This window comes from Engraulis encrasicolus, chromosome 5, assembly GCF_034702125.1.
Source record: "Engraulis encrasicolus isolate BLACKSEA-1 chromosome 5, IST_EnEncr_1.0, whole genome shotgun sequence".
Lineage (NCBI taxonomy): Eukaryota > Metazoa > Chordata > Actinopteri > Clupeiformes > Engraulidae > Engraulis > Engraulis encrasicolus.
In genome coordinates this window covers 41,681,338-41,706,037 of record NC_085861.1, presented here as the reverse complement: position 1 = coordinate 41,706,037, position 24,700 = coordinate 41,681,338, and the positions used below count along the sequence as shown (strand labels likewise).

Genomic DNA, 24,700 nt, shown 5'->3' with positions numbered 1-24,700 from the left:
TCATGAAGGTTGTTGTCATATTGCCATCAGGGTGAAGTAGGCTTACCTGGTGCGAGAGGACAAGATGGACCACCTGGACGGGGTGCACCTGGCGTCAAGGTACACAGCATGTCAGTCTAATTACAATCATTCATGTATGCCTTTTGCTTATAAAAAATGTAAGGTTCATGTAACGTAGAGCGTAAAACGTTTTCTGTTACCTTTTTTGTTAATGGCGCCGTGTGAAACATTTTAGATGTTCATTATCAAAATTAGGAGCTCGCACTCAAAAAAGACTTGAAAAGAGATGCCCAAATAAAGTGGGTTTTTAATGATCTCACAATATGCCGTGCTATTTTTACAAAAGTGCAAACGTTTCGGGTGATCCCATCCTCAGTGCAAAAAAAAAAAAAAACTGAGGATGGGATCACCCGAAACGTTTGCACTTTTGTAAATATAGCACGGCATATTGTGAGATCATTAAAAACCCACTTTATTTGGGCATCTCTTTTCAAGTCTTTTTTGAGTGCGAGCTCCAGACTTTCTGACTTTGCATTACTCCATATTCAAATAATAAAAGGTAGAACATAGATTTGTGCTGCTGGTTTTAATTAAATTGATATCTACCTACTTATGTTTAAAATCTACCTCCACCACATGGTTTTACATTTTGTGTATTTGTGGCAATCATCACCAAACATGCGTCCCTTAATTGCTTGTCATGTCTTTCCAGGGTGACAAAGGAGAGCGTGGTGGGCGTGGCCAATCTGGAGTGGGAGGTCCTCCTGGTACTGCAGGGCCAAAGGTGAGGGCCTCTTCATCTGATCAACCACTTTCACATCAACACATCATAGTCATTGTTGTCAGACACAGCTATTTCCGCTGACAAAACAAAGTGTCTCCATTCAGTCAAATTAAAAGTCACAGCCTTAACATGAAGACAGTGATACGTATACTGACTTATAACGTAAAATCATTATTTGCATGAAACAAGCAAAATGCCTGTATACTCAACTTCTTCTTTTCCTTCGGGATGAATAAAGGATCTCTACTCTAGAACTCTACTACAGTTGTGCAACTGACTGCTGCACTAATGACGTGATCATGCTGTATCTATACTAGGGAAACCAGGGGCCTCCTGGGCCAACTGGTAGCAGTGGACCTCCAGGCAGGGGAATACAAGGACCTAAGGTATGCACTGGCAGTTCATCTACATCCGGTTCATTTGCTTCAATGTAGGCTTGTCAGGAAGGGTAAGGTTTGAATTTAGAAGAGAGTTCAGAATGTTCTAACAGTGATAGTGTGTCTGTAGTGCAGGTGACCTCTTGCAAACTATAAACCAGAACACTAGACAAAAAATGAAGAAATGTACTTCTCACATACTAACATGTACTATACATGTACATGTACAAGTAGCTTTGAAACTGAGAGGTTATGTCTTGACTGTGATTCTAGGGGGATCTGGGGTCACCTGGCCCACCAGGACATGTGGGGGAACCAGGAGTTGGCATCGCAGGTCCGAAGGTAAGCCATGGGGAAAAAAACAGCCCCAATCTGGAGGTGTAACTGTTCATTCCATTCCAGCTACTGTATCTATTCTTTTCAATGGGAACATCCCAGATTAGAGAACACAGTTCTCAATGTGCCCTTTGTCTTACAGGGTGAGAGAGGAGTACCGGGCCCCACTGGTCGACCAGGTGACAAAGGAACAGGATATCCTGGTCCACAGGTATTGAATATCTTATAAATCAGGGGGGCTCAACTAGAAACTGAAAAGGTCCACTCGCCAAATTTCGTATGTTTCCAGGGTCCAAAAAAGTCGCTACGGACCGATGCAAAAAATAGCCTCACTTGCTGGCCGCACTGGCCTCTTGCTCACTCACTGAGTTGTCATAGTGATGATACTTTTATTTGTCATAAGACTGGCTTCGCAGAAATACACCTATAGATCGCATGGCAGCGAAATATCATGTATAATTTATACATATTAAATACAGATGGATTTTGTCTTGGTCCGGATGACATTGCGTTTGGGTCCGCATCCGGACCTGGGTCCGCCAGTTGAGCACCCCTGTTATAAATGGACACCATGACCACCACTGTTGCTTCTATCTTCACCATGCTCCACCTATTGCTATATTACTACTGCTACTACTACTACTTTTACTACCTCTACTACTACTACTACTACCTGTACTACTACTACTACTACTACTACTACTACTACTACTACTACTACTACTACCACTAATGTACCACTTACTTCATTACTTACATGTATACTGTACTAATACTGTTACTACTACTGCTGCCACTAACGCTCCACTTACTTCAGTACTTACATGTATTCTACTATTGTTACCACTAAAACTACTACTACTACTAGTAGGCCTAGTAGTATAATATTACTACTGCTACTGCTACTACTAGTATATTATTATTAGGCCTACAACTACTACTACTATAATATTACTACTATTACCACTACTACTTCTACTACTATGCCTACGTCACTACCACCACCACCGCCATTACTACTACTACTACTACTACTGATTGCAATTCTCTTTCTCCCAGGGGGCTCCAGGGGAGAAAGGACCACTAGGGGAGCCTGGTCCCGAGGGGCGGGGTTTACCAGGACCAAAGGCAAGTTTACTGTAGCGCTACTGCTCACAAGTACAGTAATATAATATATATAATAATATAATATATGCACCCGCACTTAGGTTTTTACCCTCAGGCCAGCACTTCGATTTTAATCAGTGGCTCTGAAGATGTGCCTTTCCTAGAATAATTTAGGAGTTTTAATTTTTAATAGGACACAGCAGAGGAAAGTGTATCTAGTTTTCAAACTAACACTTTTGCTATGGATGTAGAATATTTCCAAACTTTTTTCTTGTTCGTTTTGAATCCCTGTAGGGAGACAGGGGCGCCACAGGTCTGCCTGGGTTTCCGGGGGCAACGGGCCTTGGGCAGATGGGCCCGAAGGTGAGTGGATACATCATTAGCATCTCATTTGCATATCCTTGACAGCTAATGAATGCATAGTTTAATAGCCTCACTAACTATATTCAGCCTCCAGACCAGAATATCCATGCAGTCTTAGACGATGTATTAGATACTGCTATACTATAACACTGAATCTCTTTTTACTGATAACAAAATTGAGGCCCATAATTGTTTAATCCCGTTGCACAGAGCCTCTGTTATAACCTTATTGTCACCAAAATGATAATGATGTCTGTCTTTATCGGTTACGCCAGGCTCTCAGCATTGTCATAGCACTGTTGTTATGATGTAGTTGAGTGTTTTTTGTCAAAGGGTGAATAGGATCGACAGACGGACCCATTTGCAGTAAAAGGCTACAATTTGTCACATACCCTGCAGACAAGAAATTCTTAATGTAAAATGTATTGGGGCTTTTGAGAGATGTTGGATGATGATCATCACATACACACTATGTATGTACAGTACAGGCGGATAACTCAAAATTTCACTGCATATTATACTTTCACAGTTTCTAATCAATTCCATGCATGTGACAAATAAAATGCTTGTGTCCGAGTATGATGAAGTTGATGTGTGAAATCTCTCTGTGGTGTTTTCATCTGCCAGGGGTCTATAGGTGCTGTGGGGCCACCAGGGCCACAGGGGCCTCCAGGGGAAGGCATCCAGGGGCCAAAGGTCAAGTGCCTGTTTTTACAGTATATTACCGTTTTCTGTTGATTTTGCTGGACATAGATCCTCCCAGTGCAGAAAGTCTCAACATTTGGTGTGCGTTTGTGAATGTCGTTGCGTGTATTTGTGAAATTGTTTTCAATGGGACACTGTCATAGATTGCTCGACACCACACACAAAAAACGCTGTATTTTGTCTTACGATATTTGTGTCACTGTTGAATCAGTCATTTGTTATGTGTGGTTGTGACTGCAGGGGGATAATGGCTACCAAGGGCTGCCAGGTCCCAGGGGACCTCCAGGGGAGGGATTTGCAGGTGCCAAGGTAAAAACATAGCTGACAACACTCATCTGAGTACAGTATGTTAGCAAGTGATGACACTGCCTTGTTAGCACTGCAGGTGACTCAGTTTATTTGTATTCTCAGTCCTTTCTGTTCTGAAAAATGGCACCACCGAAAAAGAAAATGAATTCATACATCATCAGAATCTGTCATCTGATTGGATGCGGCTCTGTTCCGCAGTATCAAAGGCATTAGATATCTACAAGTTAATCCAGCCCCTGAGAACTGTCTTTTGGGCCATAGGAGATTTGCCAGACTATGTAAACTCTGTCTGCTAGCTTGTTGTGACAGTCTGGTTGTCTGGGCCTGGGGCGTAAACCCAGTAACTGCATATAGCGTATGATGTGATGTGTGTGGTTGTCCCATAGGGAGACCGAGGTTTCCCAGGGGAGAAGGGCAGGAGGGGGGACAAAGGGCAGTATGGAGATCCAGGGCCAGCCGGAACACTGGTATGTATTCACTGATCACAGCCTTGTCTCTACTTATAGATATGAATGTTAAGATGATTACACAGAATCAAAATATGTCTGTAACAACTGAAGAGTTTTGTTACAAAACAATGTATCCACCATTTTTGACTTTTGCATTTTAAGACTGGAAATGACTGCTCAGAGCGCTTATCATCTACACTATGTGTGAATTCTTGCCATTCAACTATTTTGAGAACATACTTTTTATACCTACAGTATATAAATGCATTATGTAATGCAATGCAATGGAATGTCCAATATAAAAATGTCAATTTCTCAAAATATTCCAAGATGGATGTATGTCATTTTGCAGCAAAGCGCTTCAATTATTCATTGTTAAACTACAGGGTCAAGCTGGACCGAAGGGGGAGCCTGGCTTGACGGTAAAGTACACACAAATTGTCAAAAACTCACACTGCTTGTTTTTATTAATAACTTTTTGTTCATTTTGTAACTTACTATACTGTTACAGTATGGATGCTGTTAAGATCAGTAAATGTTTCATATTTCCTTGTGGGAAACAATTAAAAATTAATTAAATAAATAAATAAAACATTTGACCATGACCATAGAATTTCTTCAAAAAATCTTTCTCTCCGCTTTTTATAGAGAGACGAGGTGGTTGAAATTGTCCGCTCAATATGTGGTACGTAATGACTCTTTATTCTTAACTGACACACTGACTGTGTTGTGGTGTGATTTCACTATAGTAAGTACAGTAAGTACTTCAGTAACAACACAGGCTGCACTACTTTGAGCTTGAACTGCAATATTCAACATTAATTTGTATACTCTTCAATGTATAACACTCCCTTTCCTGCTGTTAATGACATTTTTGAAAGTGTCTCAAAGTGAGGCTCACTGATTTCGCATAATACTCTGGTTTGCATTATAAATAATGTTGCTTCGAAATCGATTGTTTCTACTATCTGTAGATATGAATTGTAAATACATTATGAAGTTAGTGACTATTGTCCACTCAGCATGGTAATTCCTCATGTGTGTTCTTCGTCTCTGTCTTCATTCTCCACAGGCTGTGGGGTGGTGTGCCGCGTCAACCCCCTGGAGCTGGTCTTCGTGATTGACAGCTCTGAGAGCGTGGGGCCCGAGAACTTTGACGTGGTCAAGGACTTTGTCAACGGGCTGATCGACCGTGTGTCGGTAAGCATGGATGTCACCCGGGTGGGGGTGGTCCTCTACAGCCACATCACCGTGGTCGTGAACAGCCTGGCGCATCAGACCATGCGGGACGAGGTCAAGAACGCGGTGCGCCGCATGACGTACCTGGGCGAGGGCACCTACACGGGCAGCGCCCTGCACCAGGCCAACCAGATGTTCCAGGCCGCCGCCAGGCCCGGCGTGCGCAAGATGGCCGTGGTCATCACAGACGGCCAGACGGACACGCGGGACCAGGTACAATACAATATGATACGATATGATACAACCAGCAAGGTACAATACAATATGATACCATATGATACCAACTTTATTGTCAGCTTTCACTGATGTTCGTTTTGCATCTCTGAGCAAGACTCGAAGTTCAAAGAAGGACAGAACATACATACTGTATAACGTCACAGGATTATTGAACATACCTAAGAGCCATGCATGTGGAGAATAGAGCACCATCAGGCAATTAAACATGTTTGAGACCACAGTGACCCACAGCTACAGTCACAGATATAGGCAGACAGAGTACATACATGTATATACACACATAGATACAGACATACAAACGTACATACCTGTACATACATACATACATACATACATACATACATACATACATACCTGCATACATACATACATACATACATACATACATACATACATACATACATACATACATACATACATACACGTACACATACAGTACATATATACAGTATATAACTTGAGGACAATTTTCTCAGGTGAAGCTGGAGGATGCAGTGCGCGAGGCCCACACCTCCAACATCGAGATGTTTGTCATCGGCGTGGTGAACCAGAGCGATCCTTTCTTTGGGGACTTCAAGAGGGAGCTCAACACCATGGGCTCGGACCCGGACGATGAGCACGTGTTTGTCATCAGTGACTTCAACACGCTACCTGGTATGAGGAACAGATTGTGGAACTGGAAATATTTTATGAATCACCTCATTATATTATGTAGTGGTACTAGTGGTGATCATATCAATCAGGATGAGACAATGTATGCTTTTTGCCACTAGTTGCATAAAAACATCAAAAATAATTCTCAAAAGCTCAAAAGTAAAAGTTGCCACAACTTTCTAAAAATGTTCTGTATCATGTCATTAGATGAAACTTCACACCAAGTGGCAGCAGAAATCATTTGTAAAAACGGCAACAATTTTGCCTGCACAAAAAGAAAGAGAAACCTTGCACTGGTCTTGTGATTTCTGGTACTTTTTTAAAAATTAGGTCTATAATTATTTATAAGCATATAATTCGGGTCATGTCTTAGACAATAACTTTACCATCAAAACTTGTAATTGTCTCAACCCTGCTTGTGTCAAGCAAGATACAAAGGCAGCTGTATTACAGTCTTATGTGTGCTCTCAACCCCAACTCTCCATATTGGCCAGTGCTTGTTGCAAAATGAACTTCATTGCACGCTCTGTTTCATGGAAGGCAATTGGGAATCTTGTGTGTCGGCTAAAATTTTACCCCGAAGAGGAATTTCTTCCCTCTTCCAGCACGCAAAGGAATGTTGTTGGGCAGCAGTTGTTGTATTTACATGGAGGACATCCAGTTCCTGAACTAAACTGAGTGTTGACGAGTGTTGTGTTGTTCCGTGTTCCTTGTGTTTGTGACTCATCTAGTTCTGGAGCGACAGCTGCTCAAGCACATCTGTGAGACGAATGACGGTGGTCTGTTCAGCCGCGTCCCCTCCTCCCACCTGCCGCCCGGCACCCCCTGGGCAGAGACCAGGGAGCCCCCGCCAGAGAGGACAGACACGCCCACTTTCACTGGGGATCACAGGAGGACACACCACACGGTACTGCTAGAATATTATCAATGAAGACTCACTCAACAGTTCATTACCACCAAATACTGTACACACCACACGGTATAGTGTTGTATTGGCAATGATGACTCAGTTAGCTCACTAAATAATAAAAATGGGTCACTTTCACCGCGGACCACAAGAGGACTCACCACACAGTACTGCTAGAATAATCATCAATAAAGACTCATTCATAACATTTCATTACCACCAAATACACTCCTCACAGTAGTGCATATTGGCATTTTCATCACATTACATTACATTCAGCACACAGTTTTGTCCAGAGCTTCTAACAAATGTGGACACACTCAGTAGTATTACTGTATGGATGTGAGGGCCAGCTGAGCTGGCTGCGTCATCTCTCACCCCACTGATCACCAGGGTTGATTCGGCTGTCCTTGCAGGCTAGGCGGGTGTCCCTTTCCTCCCTCACTGCTCCATGTGTGTCCCTCCCGAAGCCCTGCGCTCGGTGCAAGAGGACGTGTTTCCCAGTGTTAGAACCTCCAAATAAGATCAATTAGTACTACTGTATTTGGGGAAACACAGACTACAGAGTACACAGACCAAGCTGGGTTAGTGCAAGTCGGCTAAGTTTTTAGGTTTTTTTTTTTTTTTCAAGAAAAGACTTGATAAGTTGGCTGTGGGTCCTTAAAAAGTTTAAGGTCCTTATTTGGCCTTATTATAAGGCCTTATTATGACACACTGCCCTGCTCTCTGATTGGGCAGAGAAACTGTTAAGGTCGGAATGCTTGGCCATTATGACACAGGTACCATGATCTTGGACGTTATGAGTCATCCTCGCCATACTGTCTTTCAGATCGAAACGATTGTGTAGAACTAAAGGCAGTATGGGAGTTCCCAGGCTAGTGATGCATTACCCCTTGAAATTCTGGGTAGAAGTGGGTTGCCTTCACTAGGGACCACATGCTGACCCGGCAGACGGCAGTGTTAGAACATCCTTTTGGAGGACACACCAGACTGATGTTACCCTGCTGCCATTTGTTTGAATGTACCTACTGAATATTAAAAATCATGCGACAGGCAGGAAACTGACAACCTGTGAGAAAGTGCTTCAGATTTTCAGGGAAAAAACCCATAGATAACCTCAAGGTCAACATATACATAATTAGGTAAATGGATGTCTTGCTCCTTTTTCAACTTGGGATCTCTCCTGTGATGATTTTATAAAGTGCAACACTGACCTCCTAGTTCACTGAGAGGGATGCCAGTTTTTTTATCCCCCAGTAGTTTCACGGGTCTGAGTCATCATTGGCTCCAGGCCTAGATGGAGAAGGACAGGGCAATACCCCCATCTAGCTGTCAGTCTGGCTGCCCTACAGCCAAGAGATAAATGAGATAGATTCCAAATAGATTGATCAGTGTGGTCTAATTATTATTAATGAATTAGTTTAGATGTAAAGGAACAATGGATTACTGTTAATGTGATATCCCCAGGGAGATCAAACACACACACACACACACACACACACACACACACACACACACACACACACACACACACACACACACACACACACACACACACACACACACACACACTCTCTCTCTCTCTCTCATTAATTTTCTATATCCGCTCTCTTCTTATCTCTCTCCCTACCAGTCGCTTTCACTCTTTCCGCTGTGTAACCCATATGTCAGTAGTATCAATAATGTGTATCACAATAGGATTACTTTACAAATTAAAGAATGGTCCTGATAAAAATGTCAGATATGAGCTGTTATAAGACCAATGTCCAGCAAGAGATACTAATTGTTTCTGTATGACTGTATGCTCTTCAGCTAGAACTACTGATGTATGTGTCTATAATCTATATGACTGTTTAAGACTGCTAATGCTGATAATTTTTTCTGTGTGACTTTCAGCTAGAGCTACCGATGGTTTTTGTGTGCTTTACTGATTGCGTGTGTGACTGTCTGCTTCACTGATGGTTTCTGTGTGACTGTGCTTTACTGATTGTTGTGTTTGACTGTGTGCTTTAGTGATGGTTTCTGTGTGTCTGTGTGCGCTTTACTGGTTGCGTGTGTGTCTGTGTGCTTTACTGATGGTTGTGTTTGACTGTGTGCTTTACTGATGGTTGTGTTTGACGTGTGCGTTTCAGCCCGGGCCCCCTGGTGGTGGCCAGGGGGATCCCTCCAGGTCCAGGTCCAGTCTGGAGTTTGGTGGAGTAGAGAGCAGGAAGTCCTGGTGGTATAATGGGGGGTACAGCCCACCACCTTACAACCCCCCTCACCCCTCACCCTACGCCCCCCCTCACCCCTCACCCTACGCCCCTCCTCGACCCTCACCCTACGCCCCCCCTCGCCCCTCACCCGAGGACGTGGACTGGCCCTCCCGTACGGGCGGCCACAGGATCCCTACATACCCCCATCAGCCCCCTCCACCACCACCAGCAGTGCCTAACGCACCACCCCCACCCCCACCTCCCATCTCAACAAGCAACTTTACACAAGGTACACCACTATTCACTCATTACCTAATTTAGTAAAATGCCTTTACATTGTCAATATACTGTGGGTAGTATTGATAAATAAAAACCTTGTATATGAATAAACAAAGTTGCATACTTATAATTGCATGAAGAGGTCAGCAGATCAGATGCTAAATCCAAGTTTGTTTGTTCATGTATTTTGTACCGTTGTTTTATACAGTTTTTGGTGCTTGTTTTGTTTTTCCAGACTGAAATGAAGTCAGGTAAACTATTTGGCTCCAGGTTTATTCAGCATCTCAATGGACCCTTCTTTCTTCTTCCTATCTTTAGATGAGAAATGCCTAGATCCACTGGAACCGGGCCCGTGTCGGGACTATGTAGTGAAATGGTACTATGACCGCAATGCCAACTCGTGTGCCCGCTTCTGGTTCGGAGGATGCCGGGGCAACAGGAACCAGTTTGACTCTGAAAAGAGCTGCAAGGCTGCCTGTGTGGCAGTATAACAGTTTGTCATTCAACAATACAACAAAGTACACCTGTGCCGGGCCGGATTAATGCACAGGCTACCGGTAGATATGACTACAGCCTTGGGCCCCCCACCTTCCATGGGGCGCCCCGGTTGGCCAAAGGGAGGGTCAATAATTGCAGAATTGTGGCAAGATGCAGTATTGAAATATTAATCTGCAAATATGCTATTCGTAATTCCTATCTTGGAATGATGATGCTGCCTATGTGATTTTGTCGTGAAATTTGCCCTCTGCGGGGGCCTGCAGTAACCTGTAGCCTAGGGCCCCAGCCCATCTTAATCCGGTCCTGCACCTGTGCCAATGCTTTAACATATGCCTAAAAACCAAATGTATTGGAAAGCGTATATTGTGCGACATACTACAGGTTTGAGAATATACTGTATCCTACCAGCTTTAAGTGCCCATAAGGTGCCAATTTAAGTACTGTACCTCAAAACATTTAAAACTTTACACTGATCATTGTATTACGACAACTGTTTTATGTCACATTATGTTCATAAGGTATAGATATTCCTTTGTATTCCTAATAAGAGGCTACAACATTTCAGTATTGTAATACACATCCCTTCTTACACCAAAGAAAATGTATTTCATAGCTTTTTATGTTCGTACTAAATGGGTCCAGCTTCTTGGCATAATCCCTCTCATTCCTGCAGCAGGCTTATGCAATCTGTATTTATTTGACACAACATAGTATGTATCACTTCTTTATATATATAATTTGTATAATAATGTATGTAGAATTAAGGTTTTGCTCAGGTGTTAGTGCTGTATGTATCCTTGCTTGTCTGTTTCAAACCAATTAATTTGTACTTACACACATGCCATTCACATTGGGTCCTGAGTTTTTAAATAAGCTATGCTATTGTTATATATTTGGGACCATTAAATACACATACACATACACATACACATACACACACAAATACGCTTTAGGCAGCAATCAGGGAACAGCTGAGGTCTGGGGTGATGAGATTCTCAACCGTTTTGACATTCAGGCCAATTTATTTCTGTATAGAGTGGCATGGGCCCCATTAAATATTACCCTCATGGAAATAAATACAACATCAGTATTGCTGTGGTATGTTGAACACAAACATACTGTGAAAACAGACTGCATTACACATTTTTTTACATGAAAGTACTGTAATCATTTGTTTAGTTCATCATGTATGCAGTCCCATTAGCCCGAAGGTGCAAAATTGAAAGTTTTCTGCGGCCCTGAAGGTTTTTGATTGTGGCCTAGTTTTGGGCCACAGCTCTATAGTTAAGAATCCCTAATTTAGATGCCAAATGAGACACTTCCTGGTCACTTACCAGCAGCCCAGGGGAGGGAGTGAGATGGGATGGGATGGGATCCTCTATTGTGTCTGCTGTTGCTAAGCCACATCTCCAAGAGTTAGAAAATGAACATTGTTTACTGTTCTGAATTGACTACATTCCTCTGTATGCATAACATTTTGTTGAAACGTACTGTTTGACATCAAGCTATAGTATAACCAGGTATCACCTATACCAGTGCAACATTAACAACATGGCCATTATACATTGAATGTACTGTATTTCCGCCTCTAAGGATGTAAAATCTGTACATCCAAAAACAAAAAAGTTGGAATAATAAAACCAAAAATACTTAAAAAGGTCACTGTAAGGTTTGTTCTTTTCATTTTGGAATTGCTAGACTTCTTGATTGCCATTTCTCTTTGAAGTCAATAACATAGTCTGCTCCAATGCTTTAATGTCTTGCAGTAGATTTTTGTGCTCCCATAGAAGTGTAGAGCAGATGTCAACAGCATCCCTTCTTCACAGTAAGTAGGCTACGTCAGCAGTGCACAGCTTCTTGAAGAAGCTCCTCGTAATCACAAAGAATTATACACTTGAGAAAAGATAGGAAATATCTCAAGCTTTTACCTGCTGCCACTTAACTGCTGACATGGCCTATGGGCTGACATGTCAGTTGTCCAGGGCCCAGAGAGAGGAGGCCCACAATTGGGTCCTCATTAGATTGTGTGTATTGGGTGGGGGGCCTGTTCAGATGAGTTTGTCCAGGGCCTTACCAACGCTGTCAGCGGCCCTGGGCATCCTATTACCTACAACCACCTCACTAGGAAGAAAAGGTCGCCGTGACACTTGCATCTAGAAAGCCGACATTCTCAGAAGACTTCACTCTTCTGGAAGAATCATTGTCATGAACAGGGTCAAGTGTCATAAACCCTCTCGTCAAAAGTTTAGAAATTGCACCCCCTTACCATTCTACATAGAAACTCTAGACTTAAGAGGTCTGAGGTGTTTCATTTCTTGGCAGGACGTGAGCGTTCAAAGGAAACTACTGGCAGTTGATATCATTGTGTGAGCCATCATGGAAACTTGCAGTTGAATTTAAACTCCTTAAAGAACTGCCTTTCTTGCATCTGAGACGACTCGCTTTATGGGTGAAAAAAGTGTAAAAGAGTATACCTTTGTTTCAAGAAATGAATTTGTAAGAACATGTTTGAAAAATAGAGATTTTAATCACAGTAGTGCAGCACATGATTTACAGACATTTACATGGAAATCACTTGTAGAAGACGAGATAGGAGGACATCTCGATGTAGCCGGGGTCTCTCGCAGGGTTGGGGTCCATTCCCTTGTAGAAGCCAAAGTAGACAATACTGTTGTTGCCAGTCAGGTCCAGCTGTAATGTTTCAGAATCAAACGAAACAAGAAATAAAGACTTCATTTTGTTAAACACTCTCCTGTCAAAAACGTTCTGTTAGCAGAATGACGATGACCAAGTCGTAATGTATTAGTCATGTAGGACTATGGTTGTGAACTTGTGATGTCTTTTCAATGACCAGTACAGCGTCTTGACGTCTTTTAAGTCTTTACAGCAATTGTAAAAGAACAACCCACAATACATTATAGCTTCTCTACAGGAGTGAACTGTATTGACTTGAAATTCTGCAACATCATTGTCTACATGCATACTATCTGTCACAATTAGATTCACTTGAAAGTGTGGGTATGATGGATGAACTCATTCTAATGCAAAATGAGGGTCCTAGCTTTTAAATGCAACTCATTCCATATTTGTATGTGCTGCGGAGCCTGAGGTATTTAGGTTTTAACAGGCAGAGGGCACCTTTTCCCAAAAAGGGATTAGGCTAAAGTGTTCATGAAGATCTACAACATACATCTTCATGAGGAGCCACCAACGAATCCCATCTGTTACAGTACCTGCTCAGTGATGTCAATCCTCCAGGGATCGACCTGTAGCCCATCGCACCAGCCTCCTCGGCCGTACAGCCATGTGCCATGCTCATTGGGCACCGCTCCCTCGGGCACGCGGAGGGCACAACCCAACGCACTTCCTACACACAACATCCCAGTGGAAACAAACATCACGGCACTGGACAGAACTTTTAAAAATACATATATTTTAGGGCTTTTTTGCCTTCATTTTTAGACAGCACTGTGGAGGAGAGACAATAAATGATTGTGGTGAGAGAGAGACGTGGAAGGATTGGCAAATGACCCGGGCCGGAATCGAATCATCGAATTGCCAGAATAGTAACCCAGTGCCCTACTGTTAGGCCACGGCAGGGACACTGCACTGGACATAACTGGTGCATTGGGAAGGGTTTTTGATGTTAATTAAATAATGCAGTTTTCATTCATTCCTTCTCTGTATTCTCTGCCTGCCTACCAAGTAGCCAGTTTCACATGGTGAAGTTTTATAATGCTGTTCAACTTGTGGTCCGAGTGGCCTTGGAGTTTAACAGAAGCCAACAGTTGAGAGAGATTAAGAGAGATTAAGCACTGAGACGATATCTTTCCATACATACTCAGCAAAAAACTTCAGCTGCTCAGAAATAAGCGCTAACGTGGGATTAAAGTTTATGGCATATATAAGGCTCATCTCAGGGGCTACATTTATTGCAGGCTATTCCAGGAAATCATATTCTGCGTTATATGTCAAGAGTGGGACTATTTTCCAGCAGCAACTCTCAGAATGTATGGTATGGGCTTTTCTGAAGGGAGAGTACATTCAACGAAAGAAGAATGTACAACCGGATTCCAAAAAAGATGGGACACTTGGTATTTTGTGAATACAATCAAAATGCTGTCCTTTTGAAAACATTCAACTTGTTGATGAGATGGAGCATTGAGGAAAATGAGCTCATTTCAAATTTCACACTTGCACAAAAATACAAACAGAAAAGTAGGGGCAAGGCGTTTGAAGTTGGATAAGACTAAAGACACGACAAAAAATGAAGACACTCAACTCAACAGTGTCAAAAGGGAGTGAGATTATTTTTTACCTGCGGTGTCAGAACGGCAAGAGTTATTCAGTTTATCATTTTTACCTGCTGTGTCGAAACTGTGAGTGTTGTTGAGATCATTTTTGTTACCTGCAGTATCGAAGCTGCGAGTGTTATTGAAGACGCCGTTGACCAGGAAGTGATGGGAGGTGACGCAGAACTCTCCACAGCCGTTCTCATCGCTACCATGGCCAGTAATGACGGCATACAGCTCCACCTGCCACATAAACACACACACACACACACACACACACACACACACACACACACACACACACACACACACACACACACACACACACACACACACACACACACACACACACACACACACACACACACACACACACACACATCAAGGTGAGACAGGATGTGACATTGCATGGAGAATTTAACACGCACATACACACTAACACTCAAGGTTTTACCTGTACATGTCAAGGGGACACAGGATATGACATGACATGGGATAATCTCTCTCACACTCACACACACACACACTCAATATCAAGTATCACATTTCAAATACAGTAAATCCCTTTCGAATACACTTTATCTGTACAATGATGTTCCGTTTAATAAGCAAAGCAAAAGGCATACCCTCTTGGCGGAGGCTGGAACTGTAAACTTCAGTGGCTGGAATCTGCTGTTGTAGTTCTTGTCAAATGTCCCCCCTCCAAACAGAGGTGTAAGTTTGTATGGCTGAAGCTCCCGGACGTCATCCCCGTCAGACTGAACTAAAAATCAAACACACAGATTGTACATCCTGAGACGGATGTTCGAGGAACTGTCTCATCTCTCAATACACAGGAATACTTCACAAGCTAGTGCTGTAAATGACAAGAAAACCTTATGGGGGAAAAGGCAATCATGAACACATGAAGGCAGCAACCTGAATAGCAATAGTGCTGTTGGCAGTTGCCGAGGTTGCTGCTGACGCCAGAGGGGATGGACGGGTCTAGATGTCCCTCGACACGCTAATCAGCCTCCATTTTCTCCTCACGCTTACTGAAGACACCTGCGGAGTTTCTAGAACTCAACTCTCTTCTCCATGTCTTCTCTTTCTCACTCACTCACTCACTCACCATCTTTCTCTCTCTCACTCACTCACCATCCTTCTCTCTCTCTCACACACACACACACACTCTCTCTCTTGTTCCTTCTTTCTCTCTCAGTCTTACTCTCTCTCTCTCTCTCTCTCTCTCTTGCTGAAAGCCGGTCCTTGGCCTGGTTTACCGTCATCATTGCCAAGGGAACATAAGCACCCCCTCCCCTCTCTCTCACTCTCTTTCAGGGACACAGAAAGGAACAGCCAAACATCACGGAATAGGACAGTGTGAAATAAGTTGGAATATAGTATGCGATCTTTCACACCTCTGAAAATCTCTTTTACATGAAATGTTGTTTGCGCTGCTTTGGGCCATTCTACAAAGCAAAGACTACAATAGCTTGTTAAGAAAAAAAATCAATAAATTATGCCAACTGATCATTTTTTGGGCTTGCACCCACCAAACTAGTGCACATTTCTAAGTTTTAAGTTTTAAAAAGTGTCTCTCTGACCTGACTGATTGCTGTGACTGAAGCGTAGGTTTAAGGACACAACCCAAGGCATGGCCCATGGCACAGTCTTCATGGTGAAGGCACATTTCCCAGCGTTCAACAGGGGCAGCAGTGGAGACACATCAGTGATCCAGCGACCAATACCTCTGTTGGATACAAATGCACAACATATTAGTAGGTATGTGGGGCAGCTGTAGCCTAGTGGTTGAGGAGATGGGCTTGAGATCAGAGGGTTGCAGGTTCGAATCCCACCCTCCAACACTCAATCTCACCCCATGGCTGAAGTGCCCTTGAGCAAGGCACCTAACCCCACACTGCTCCAGAGACTGTAACCAATACCCTGTACTTAAAAATACCCATAAGTAGCTTTGGATAAAAGAGTCAGCTAGGTGTGATGTAATGTAATGGTATGTGTGTGAATTACACCAAGCCACACACAATTCAGTATAAGAATAGTATAATAGACAGAATATATAATAGACTTTGTTGTGTTTGGCCAGATCAGAAAACCTGTAGTACTTAGAGGTGGTTCACGGACGTGATCAAAATGTGCTGGCATTTCGAGATTAGCCCAAAACAATAAAAGCTTTAAAATCAACCCTTGAGTGCCTCAGAGACCTCGTTGACAGAATATAGTTTGACTACCAGTCACAAGTGTAAGGGTTGACTATCTTGATTAGGATGAATTTATAGATATATGTATATATAAATGTATGTAGAAAATGTAGCCTGATATACCAGCCTAAATGTGAGATTATATGTGTAATTTAGTCTGGCCCCGATGAATAGTACATCCGAAGATTGTTGATGAGAACAACCGGTTGTCTTTCAAACCGTGCCTGTGCCTATAGGCCAACGCTCTGACCAATCAGCGCCATCTTCCTCGTTGATATGCTTTCCCAGCGTTGCGAGCTTCGTCGTCACTCCCTCAAAACCCTGCCCGCTTTGATTCAAAACAAATCTCTGCGTTGTGATTGGTTTGCCAGATTCAGGGCAATGTGTTCAAAATGTTCGACTGTCCGAAGCCAGACCACTTGCAGGCAAAAAAATGTGGCTATCAGCGGGTGGCCCTGGTTTACTAGGCTATAGAAAATGTATAGGAAGAAAATTATTACCTAAAGAGACAGTAGTGATCATGTGCTATACAAATACGATAGCTTTCCACCACAACAATTTCACCACTCCATATTTTCCACCAAAGTGACGGAGGCTATTTCACATAATGGAGCCATCAAAAGGAACTAATGTGTGTGGGTGCGAGGAGCTTGTGCAGTGCACCTGCGGAATGCGGTGATCCAGCGGCCCAGCTCCGCGTTGCAGTAGGGACTCAATTGATCGCAACACACCCACAGCTGCACGGTGTGGTCCCAGTGGGCGCATGACTCATCCCTGCGCCCGGGACAAGACAGCGACGCATCCAACTCCAACACATCGTAGTCCATCACCCCTGACAACCAGACGAGGAAAATGCACACACATACGGTACAGACACGCACACACACACGCACACGCGCACGTGCACACACACACACACACACACACACACACACACACACACACACACACACACACACACACACACACACACACACACACACACACACACACACACACACACACAAAGAGTAACGAGGCCCATATGGTGACTTTGGGGAGACAAAGAGATCTTTCCAGCGGTCCAGACTGTGCAGACGACACGCTTACTGTGTGTGTGTGTGTGTGTGTGTGTGTGTGTATCTCTCTGGGTGTGTCTGTGCGTTTCTCTGTGGGTGTGTCTCTGTGTGGGCATGACTCGGTATGTGTACATCTCTCTATGTGTGTCTCTACTATATATGCATGTCTCTGCAAGCATGTCTCTGTGTGCACGTCTCTGTGTGTGTGTGCGCCTCTGTGTCTGTGTATGCTGCCTGTGTGTGTGTGTGTGTGTGTGTGTGTGTGTGTGTGTGTGTGTGTGTGTGTGTGTGTGTGTGTGTCTGTAGTCTGTCAGACCTGGGGGGAGGTCCACTGTGGCCTGGGCTCCCTTCTCGCCCTGCATCTGGAGGTGGTCGAACACAGGCACCACTGTAGCCGGCCTCTCTAGACGCCCTCGCAACACCTCCTGGTACTCAAACCTGCAGACGGCCCAGTGAGATAAAAGGCTTTGACTATTTACATAGAACCACTGATATAGACCATCCTTGACTTTATACCATTGTTCCCTCCCTGAGTGGAAAATGAGGCTGCAACATGCATGAACAAAATGTATTTGAACCTGCTGCCCCTCCTCTGCTCATGTCCATAACTGTTCTCAGTCTTATGGAAAAGAGGCCAGCAGCTTAATTTAAACATTAATAGAACATCAAAATGTGCGTATTTCTGACTGACTACTCTGATCTACTCTGACACCAGTCAGTCTAATAAACACTTAAATTTTACATACTTCACGTATCTGCCAGGATTTACAACAAAAAAGGGACACCCCTTCCACATCAATGATCTTCATGAATATTTAATTCAAATTTAACACGTCATTTTTGTTGGCTTTTTGCCCCACGGGATGACATTGCTCCAATCCCCGCTTGCCACCCAAAAAAAATCCTAAAAAATGTCACTGCAATTGGATTAAGGATGATGGTCTGAGCATGTTATTTTTTAAATATAATTGTGTAATTAGGTCACTCACCACTGGGCCTGCCAGCTCAGGAACCTGAAGGTGGGGTAGAGGAACCAGCCCGTCTCAGACAGCACCCCCTGGTGGTTAATACCAAAGAAGAAGCTTGGAGAGGGGGTGGTCTGGAAAGACACTTTCACCTCCTTCCCGGACCTAGTAGACACCACAAGACATTGGCAAGGACGTACTGTCAGTAACCATCAGCAACAAATACACAACAACACAAGCAGCAACAGCAGCAACAACAGCAACAACAACAACAACAAACACAGCAATGATGCATTTCAAGAACATGGTTCAGTGGATCAGATGAAGCAAACCTCACTATGCTTACCTACAGGAAGTGGTAAAATTGCTAATAGATAACCCAGAGGTGTCATTTAGTTAAAAAAATAAGGACTGCAGGCTATTCTATTAGACGATTTACCACAATCTCAAGGTTAACTTGACCTTGTTTACTATTCTTTCAATACCCTACCAATTATTTTTCTCCAAGGGCGAAATTATGTACAGCAAGTGAGGCTGCGGGCCAAACCAATGCCCCAACCCATTGAGGAACAAGTTAGATGTCTGGATAGAGAACAGATTTTTGCTTTTCCGTTTTCCCTTCTTGTCAATGTCTGTTATGAGACTGTTAGCATAAGGTCCAACTCTCTGTGAATGCTTTCGAGAGCTATGACCCACTGAAGTTTTAGTGATTGAAAATCACACACATTTATATTTTCATTTGTTCAGACCTCATGGTGGGCCAAATGCTTGCCATGGCCTGGCCGGATTTGGCCTGCGGGCCTTTGTTTGGAGAGGCCCTACAGGTCTTGTGGAGAGCTTTGCATAACATGACTTCAGGAACTAAAAGTACCGCAGAGCGTGGTCAACGGAGCTCTCAAAGTGCACCATGGCCGCCGGTATTCCTAGCCCTGTTTGGCACTCCTCCCCAATGCAGTTCATGTCTTTGATTGGCTGGCCAGCCGAGGTGTAGACCAGGACACCCATCGCTTTGGAGTCCGCCATGTTTTTCAGCTGAGGAAAAAAGAAAACACATTCTGTCAAATAAATTCCTCATCGTGGCAGTGCATAACTTGTGTGAGCTGGTTATGAGAAATTAGGCCCCATAAGGCTGTGAGAATAAAGCATTTTGTAATAACTAGTAACAATAACAGGAACAGCAGCACCAGTTCCCAAAAGGGTTTGATTGTAAGCAACTAGACATCTAGTTGGAGCTTGAGCATCAACAGCTTTAGAAGCTGCCATGCTCTTGACCCGAGAACAAGACATATGTCCACTACCTTAGCACTGGTACTGGGATGCTTCACCTAACAGTACTGGTGACAATAATGAACTTGTAATAACAAGATTAGTAACAAGAAAAGTCATCACCATGATCATAACAGATTGTATAAAGTAGATAAAACTCCATATTACAATATAGTACACTAAGCTGACACTTTTATCCGAAGCGACTTAGCTATTTACTGGGTATTGGTTACAGTCCCCGGAGCAGCATGGGGTTAGGTGCCTTGCTCAAAGGCACAGCCATGGGGTGCAGTAGGGAGTGGAGGGGTGGGATTTGAACCTGCAGCCTTCTTATCTAAAAGCCAATCTCCTTAACCATTAGGCCATGGCTGCCCCAAAGTGCAACAGGTACTTTAAAGTGGACCTCCGTGCTTCAAGTGTTTCAACAGTTTGAAAAAAGAGCACAGGACAGACAGGCACACAGATGCACACTCACAAGCAGACACACAAAACAAAATACCTTAGTGAAAAAAGAACATCCTTCCTCAACCACCCATGCAACAGCACCTGCGACGGAGGCCATGGGTTTACAGCCGTCACCTCCATCCTGCAGTCTGTACATCTTGTCACCCCAGTGTCCCATCAACCAGTCATACCTGGCATTTAGGCTCTTCACAATCAAAGGCACGTCCCATTCTGCGAAGGAAAGAAATAGACATTGCGCGCATCAAAGTCTGCGGAGAAGACATTTCCTTTACTGCCATGCGTTGTTTCAACAGATAGTCGGATAAAGGATAGAACTAAGGCTTCCTGTTAAGTCCAGGGTCATCTTAGTTATTTGCATTTTAACGTAGTGTAACTTTGTACTCCTCTTCTGACGCGCGCTCTCAGGGCAAGATGAAAATTCTCCTGTCACTTTTGATCCTTTGCTGTTTGGTCAATATATTTTGCCAAGAGCTGTTCTCCAGCGAAGACGACCTGGCAACGGGCAATTACCTATTAGAGGTTTGTGATTTATTGCAATATGAAGAGGTTAAAAGTCACCTTAAACTTCCACAGCTCTCTCCAATAACTGAGGTACTGACTGGTTAGGTGCCAGTCTTTAAGACCCTTGTAGTTGGCCTTGCAGCTGCCCGTTCACAAACAGTGACATACATGTACATGTCACCCCACAGGACGCAATTTGTGTTACGAAACTGAACTTGTAGTTAATATTACTGTCTTGAGTTTTTTTTTCATATTCACATATCTTAATATGAAGTTAATATTTATGCAATCATGCCAAATGCTTCATACATTTCAAAATGCTGTTGGTTAATTTATATATATATTATATTCCAGGTTTCATTAATGTTACAGTCACACCGCAGGATATTTAACATATAAACCTTTACATAAATCTTAACAAAAATGTTTCTTCTCATCTAAGACTAATATGAAACATAATGTACCACATCTTCTTTCATTGACATTTGTTTTTTAAAGGAAAAATAACAGTTTTGTAGGTTTTTAACCATGTTACGGAAAAACAAGGTGTCACGTCAACCACCCTTAAATAGACTCTCAGATAATGGCAAAACAAGACTAAGCCACCTATAAATGGTTCCCAGAAGTTCCTGGAGGAAAAACAATTGACGAGTGCAAAACAAAGATTAAGAAAAATGGGGGCCTAAGAGTGTGATGCAATAACTCTGTATTTAAGACTATGAAGGTAGGGGGAATTAATCAGCTATGGAAGATGGTTTTACAGGCGTTTTTGAATTTGAATGTCACTATCAGTGACATGCAAAGTTTGACTAAAGGCTCAGGGGATGACAATGATGGATAGGCTAAACCGCTTCATGGTTATTTGAGTCTATGGGCAAAGTGGGAATCAGGCAAGATAATATGATGCATAGATGTGCTTGGACCCATTAAAGAACATTTTCTTTGAATGTGTGGGTTTGTGATCATGACACTGCATCTGAAATGTCCACACATTTCTTTAAAAATTAAGTTTAAAATTAAGTTTTAGAATTACTGCATGTTCTACAGTGTTCTGTCATAAGTGCCATTGACCTCAATGTCAGAGTCACATGCTCTGCAAAGCACAAAGGGAGGGCCCCTCGTGCATGCGATCATGGTTCCAAGCAGCGGCGGGGAATGAGCTGGTCTTGGCATATCTATCCAGGCCTGGATTGGTAAACTGGCATACAGGGAATACATTTCCTGGTGGGCCCATGGTCCTCAGGGCCAAATGCTGCTGGCTGGTTGTGTGTGTGTGTGTGTGTGTGTGTGTGTGTGTGTGTGTGTGTGTGTGTGTGTGTGTGTGTGTGTGTGTGTGTGTGTGTGTGTGTGTCAGGTGTTTTTTTCCCCCATTGATCTACTGCGGACGTAGCATAGCCCAAGATACTAGAGTACAAGTAATAATGCAATTTGCTTTATGGCCATGGCTGCTGAATGCGCGTCTGCTGAAACAACAAAATTCAAGGTGTAGTGTACCTAGGCTTAAGATCATTTATTGGTGGTCCATGCACTGTTGTGTGACGTATTTGGTATTATACTCACAATGTAGTTCAAAATCAAAGACGCACGTCAGTAAACAAGTCCCTTAGCACGTAATTTCACCGAATGTCGCTATATGCTTGTAGCAATAAACAATAACAGCGCGTATAGGCTGGTGGCACAGTGGTTGGCTCTGGCGCATGTTCCAAGGTAGTGGCGTCAGCGCGCGTTCAGCCAGAAACCGGAATTGTTGTCACTCAGTGCCAGGATTTTTTCCGAGAAAATGAAGGCAGCATAAGACTGCCATACAATTTAGAGGGTCACGCAAAATGCTCATCCACTTTTACTTCCTAGTCCAGGTCATATCTATCATATTTGAAACACACGTACTCAAACAGACCAGAGCGCACCTGTGGAGGTGAAGACAGCTTGTGCCAGGCCACAGTTGTGGTCACTGCAGCCCCAGGAATACAGGATCTTTGGGATCCATGTGCCCAGTGCAAACGCAGGGATGGGCGAGAAGTGCAGTCTGCTGATGACCTCTTTCCCCCTGAGTGGAGATCAAAATGTGATTGATTTAAACATAATTCCATAAAACTGAATTTGAAACTGAAGTTAATCAAGGGCCAACAAAAGTGAATGTTCAATCGCGTATGCCAACATTGTCCATGCCACAAACAAAGCAGGCTTAAAAGCATGATTAACCACTTAAAGTCTGGAAAGGGTTTTTAATTAATCGTACCGCTGAGAGCCTGAAGCAAGGTGATAAACCTGCTCCCTCATCCACAGCGCATCCTTGGCAGCAGAGTCATCCAGTGAGAGAAAAAGGACATGAGTGTTTTCGGGCAGGTACTCGACCAAGTCCGTCAGCGACGCATCGGTGGACCACAGACACTCCAAGAAAGCCGACTTATTGGTGAAGGCATGGACAATTACGGAGCAATTATTCTGAAGGGGATAATTGAATGTGCCATCCAACGTCTTAATCTCGAATGGCGCTGCGTTGTCCCCTGGCTCAAATCCGGTGTTGTCATTATGCCTCCTTTGAGATCTGAAGTTAATTATCTGGCTGCGCAGCGGCTCATCACGCCTTTCCTCCTTTAAATTATGGGAAAGTCGCAGCTGTTTAGGCGACGAGTAATAAGCCTGCGATTTCAATTCTTGCACGACAACACCGAAGAAGAAACAAATTACCACCAGTTTTCTCTGCATGACTCTGCCACAGAAGTCACATTCACATGATCGTCTGACTTCCCTATTTCCCTGCTAAAGAAGCATAATAAGTAAAGTGGGCGTGATCTACGGCGGCTGAATAGGTCAAATATGAGTGTACATGCGTTTTCCAAAACAATGATAACAAACACAAGATGAGTGCATGCTTGTTATAAAGTGTACATAAAAAAAAAAAAACATGTGTGCAATGAGCTGCGGGCCCTGTCCATGGGATGCAGCTGCCCGGATGTATTGCGCATGTGACAGATCATATCATAATAGTGTTTTGCTGTTCCATTAAGTTAATTCAATTGACTTCCTATGTCAGGGCGCACAACTCGATGTTCTGATGAGTAGGCGTAAATTTCCTCTCATTAATAGCCTACATGATCTGTTTACAACACAGAGATAAATCTGGCCTTGTGTACTCTAGAGTCTGCACGTTATATGTCAAAGCACATGGCATCATCAGGCATCCACATCTCATGTAGGCTATTGAACAATTCTGTTGAAGTGAAGTGTGTCGAGGTTGTGTCTGACTGATGCAGTGAGGACGAATGCCAATATGCTTTAAATACACACGTCTATTCTATTGAATTTCAATCACTAAAACTCTCAAATCAGAGTTTCCTTGTATAATAATTACATCACCCTGCCTTTCCCAACAACCAATGTTTATTATAGGGCATATCCCCAATGGATAGCCAATAGTGCCAGCACTTGAAATCATGGTGTTAATTGATTCCGAAGAAATGCTGCTCACTTGTGTTCCTGGACTAGATGGAGTTGGTCCTACCCTGATGA

General features: G+C 43.2%; 2 protein-coding genes across 2 annotated transcripts in view; one reads left to right on the top strand and one right to left on the bottom strand.

Annotated features, from left to right (window-relative positions):
• Positions 1–12,118, top strand: part of col28a1b (collagen, type XXVIII, alpha 1b) — a 29,720-nt gene extending 17,602 nt beyond the window's left edge. Inside the window, exons 20-36 of the mRNA XM_063199423.1 lie at positions 31–99; positions 713–784; positions 1,102–1,170; positions 1,435–1,503; positions 1,640–1,708; positions 2,557–2,625; positions 2,899–2,967; positions 3,595–3,663; positions 3,913–3,981; positions 4,368–4,448; positions 4,817–4,852; positions 5,079–5,115; positions 5,503–5,882; positions 6,383–6,560; positions 7,292–7,467; positions 9,600–9,951; positions 10,260–12,118. Coding sequence (XP_063055493.1) covers positions 31–99; positions 713–784; positions 1,102–1,170; positions 1,435–1,503; positions 1,640–1,708; positions 2,557–2,625; positions 2,899–2,967; positions 3,595–3,663; positions 3,913–3,981; positions 4,368–4,448; positions 4,817–4,852; positions 5,079–5,115; positions 5,503–5,882; positions 6,383–6,560; positions 7,292–7,467; positions 9,600–9,951; positions 10,260–10,432 — 2,037 coding nt within the window. The 3' untranslated portion in view covers positions 10,433–12,118. The remainder of the gene's footprint in view (positions 1–30; positions 100–712; positions 785–1,101; positions 1,171–1,434; positions 1,504–1,639; positions 1,709–2,556; positions 2,626–2,898; positions 2,968–3,594; positions 3,664–3,912; positions 3,982–4,367; positions 4,449–4,816; positions 4,853–5,078; positions 5,116–5,502; positions 5,883–6,382; positions 6,561–7,291; positions 7,468–9,599; positions 9,952–10,259) is intronic.
• An 828-nt stretch (positions 12,119–12,946) lies between these two features.
• si:dkey-256h2.1 (uncharacterized protein LOC337520 homolog) lies at positions 12,947–23,957 on the bottom strand. The gene is made up of 12 exons (XM_063198236.1): positions 23,427–23,957; positions 23,095–23,234; positions 20,721–20,896; positions 19,827–19,987; positions 18,980–19,120; positions 18,307–18,428; positions 17,596–17,764; positions 16,318–16,463; positions 15,358–15,494; positions 14,848–14,974; positions 13,673–13,806; positions 12,947–13,130 (listed from the first exon to the last, which is right to left on the bottom strand). Exons 1-12 carry the CDS (start codon positions 23,894–23,896, stop codon positions 13,011–13,013), a joined length of 2,043 nt encoding a protein of 680 aa, XP_063054306.1. The 5' UTR covers positions 23,897–23,957; the 3' UTR covers positions 12,947–13,010.
• Positions 23,958–24,700: the final 743 nt, after the last annotated feature.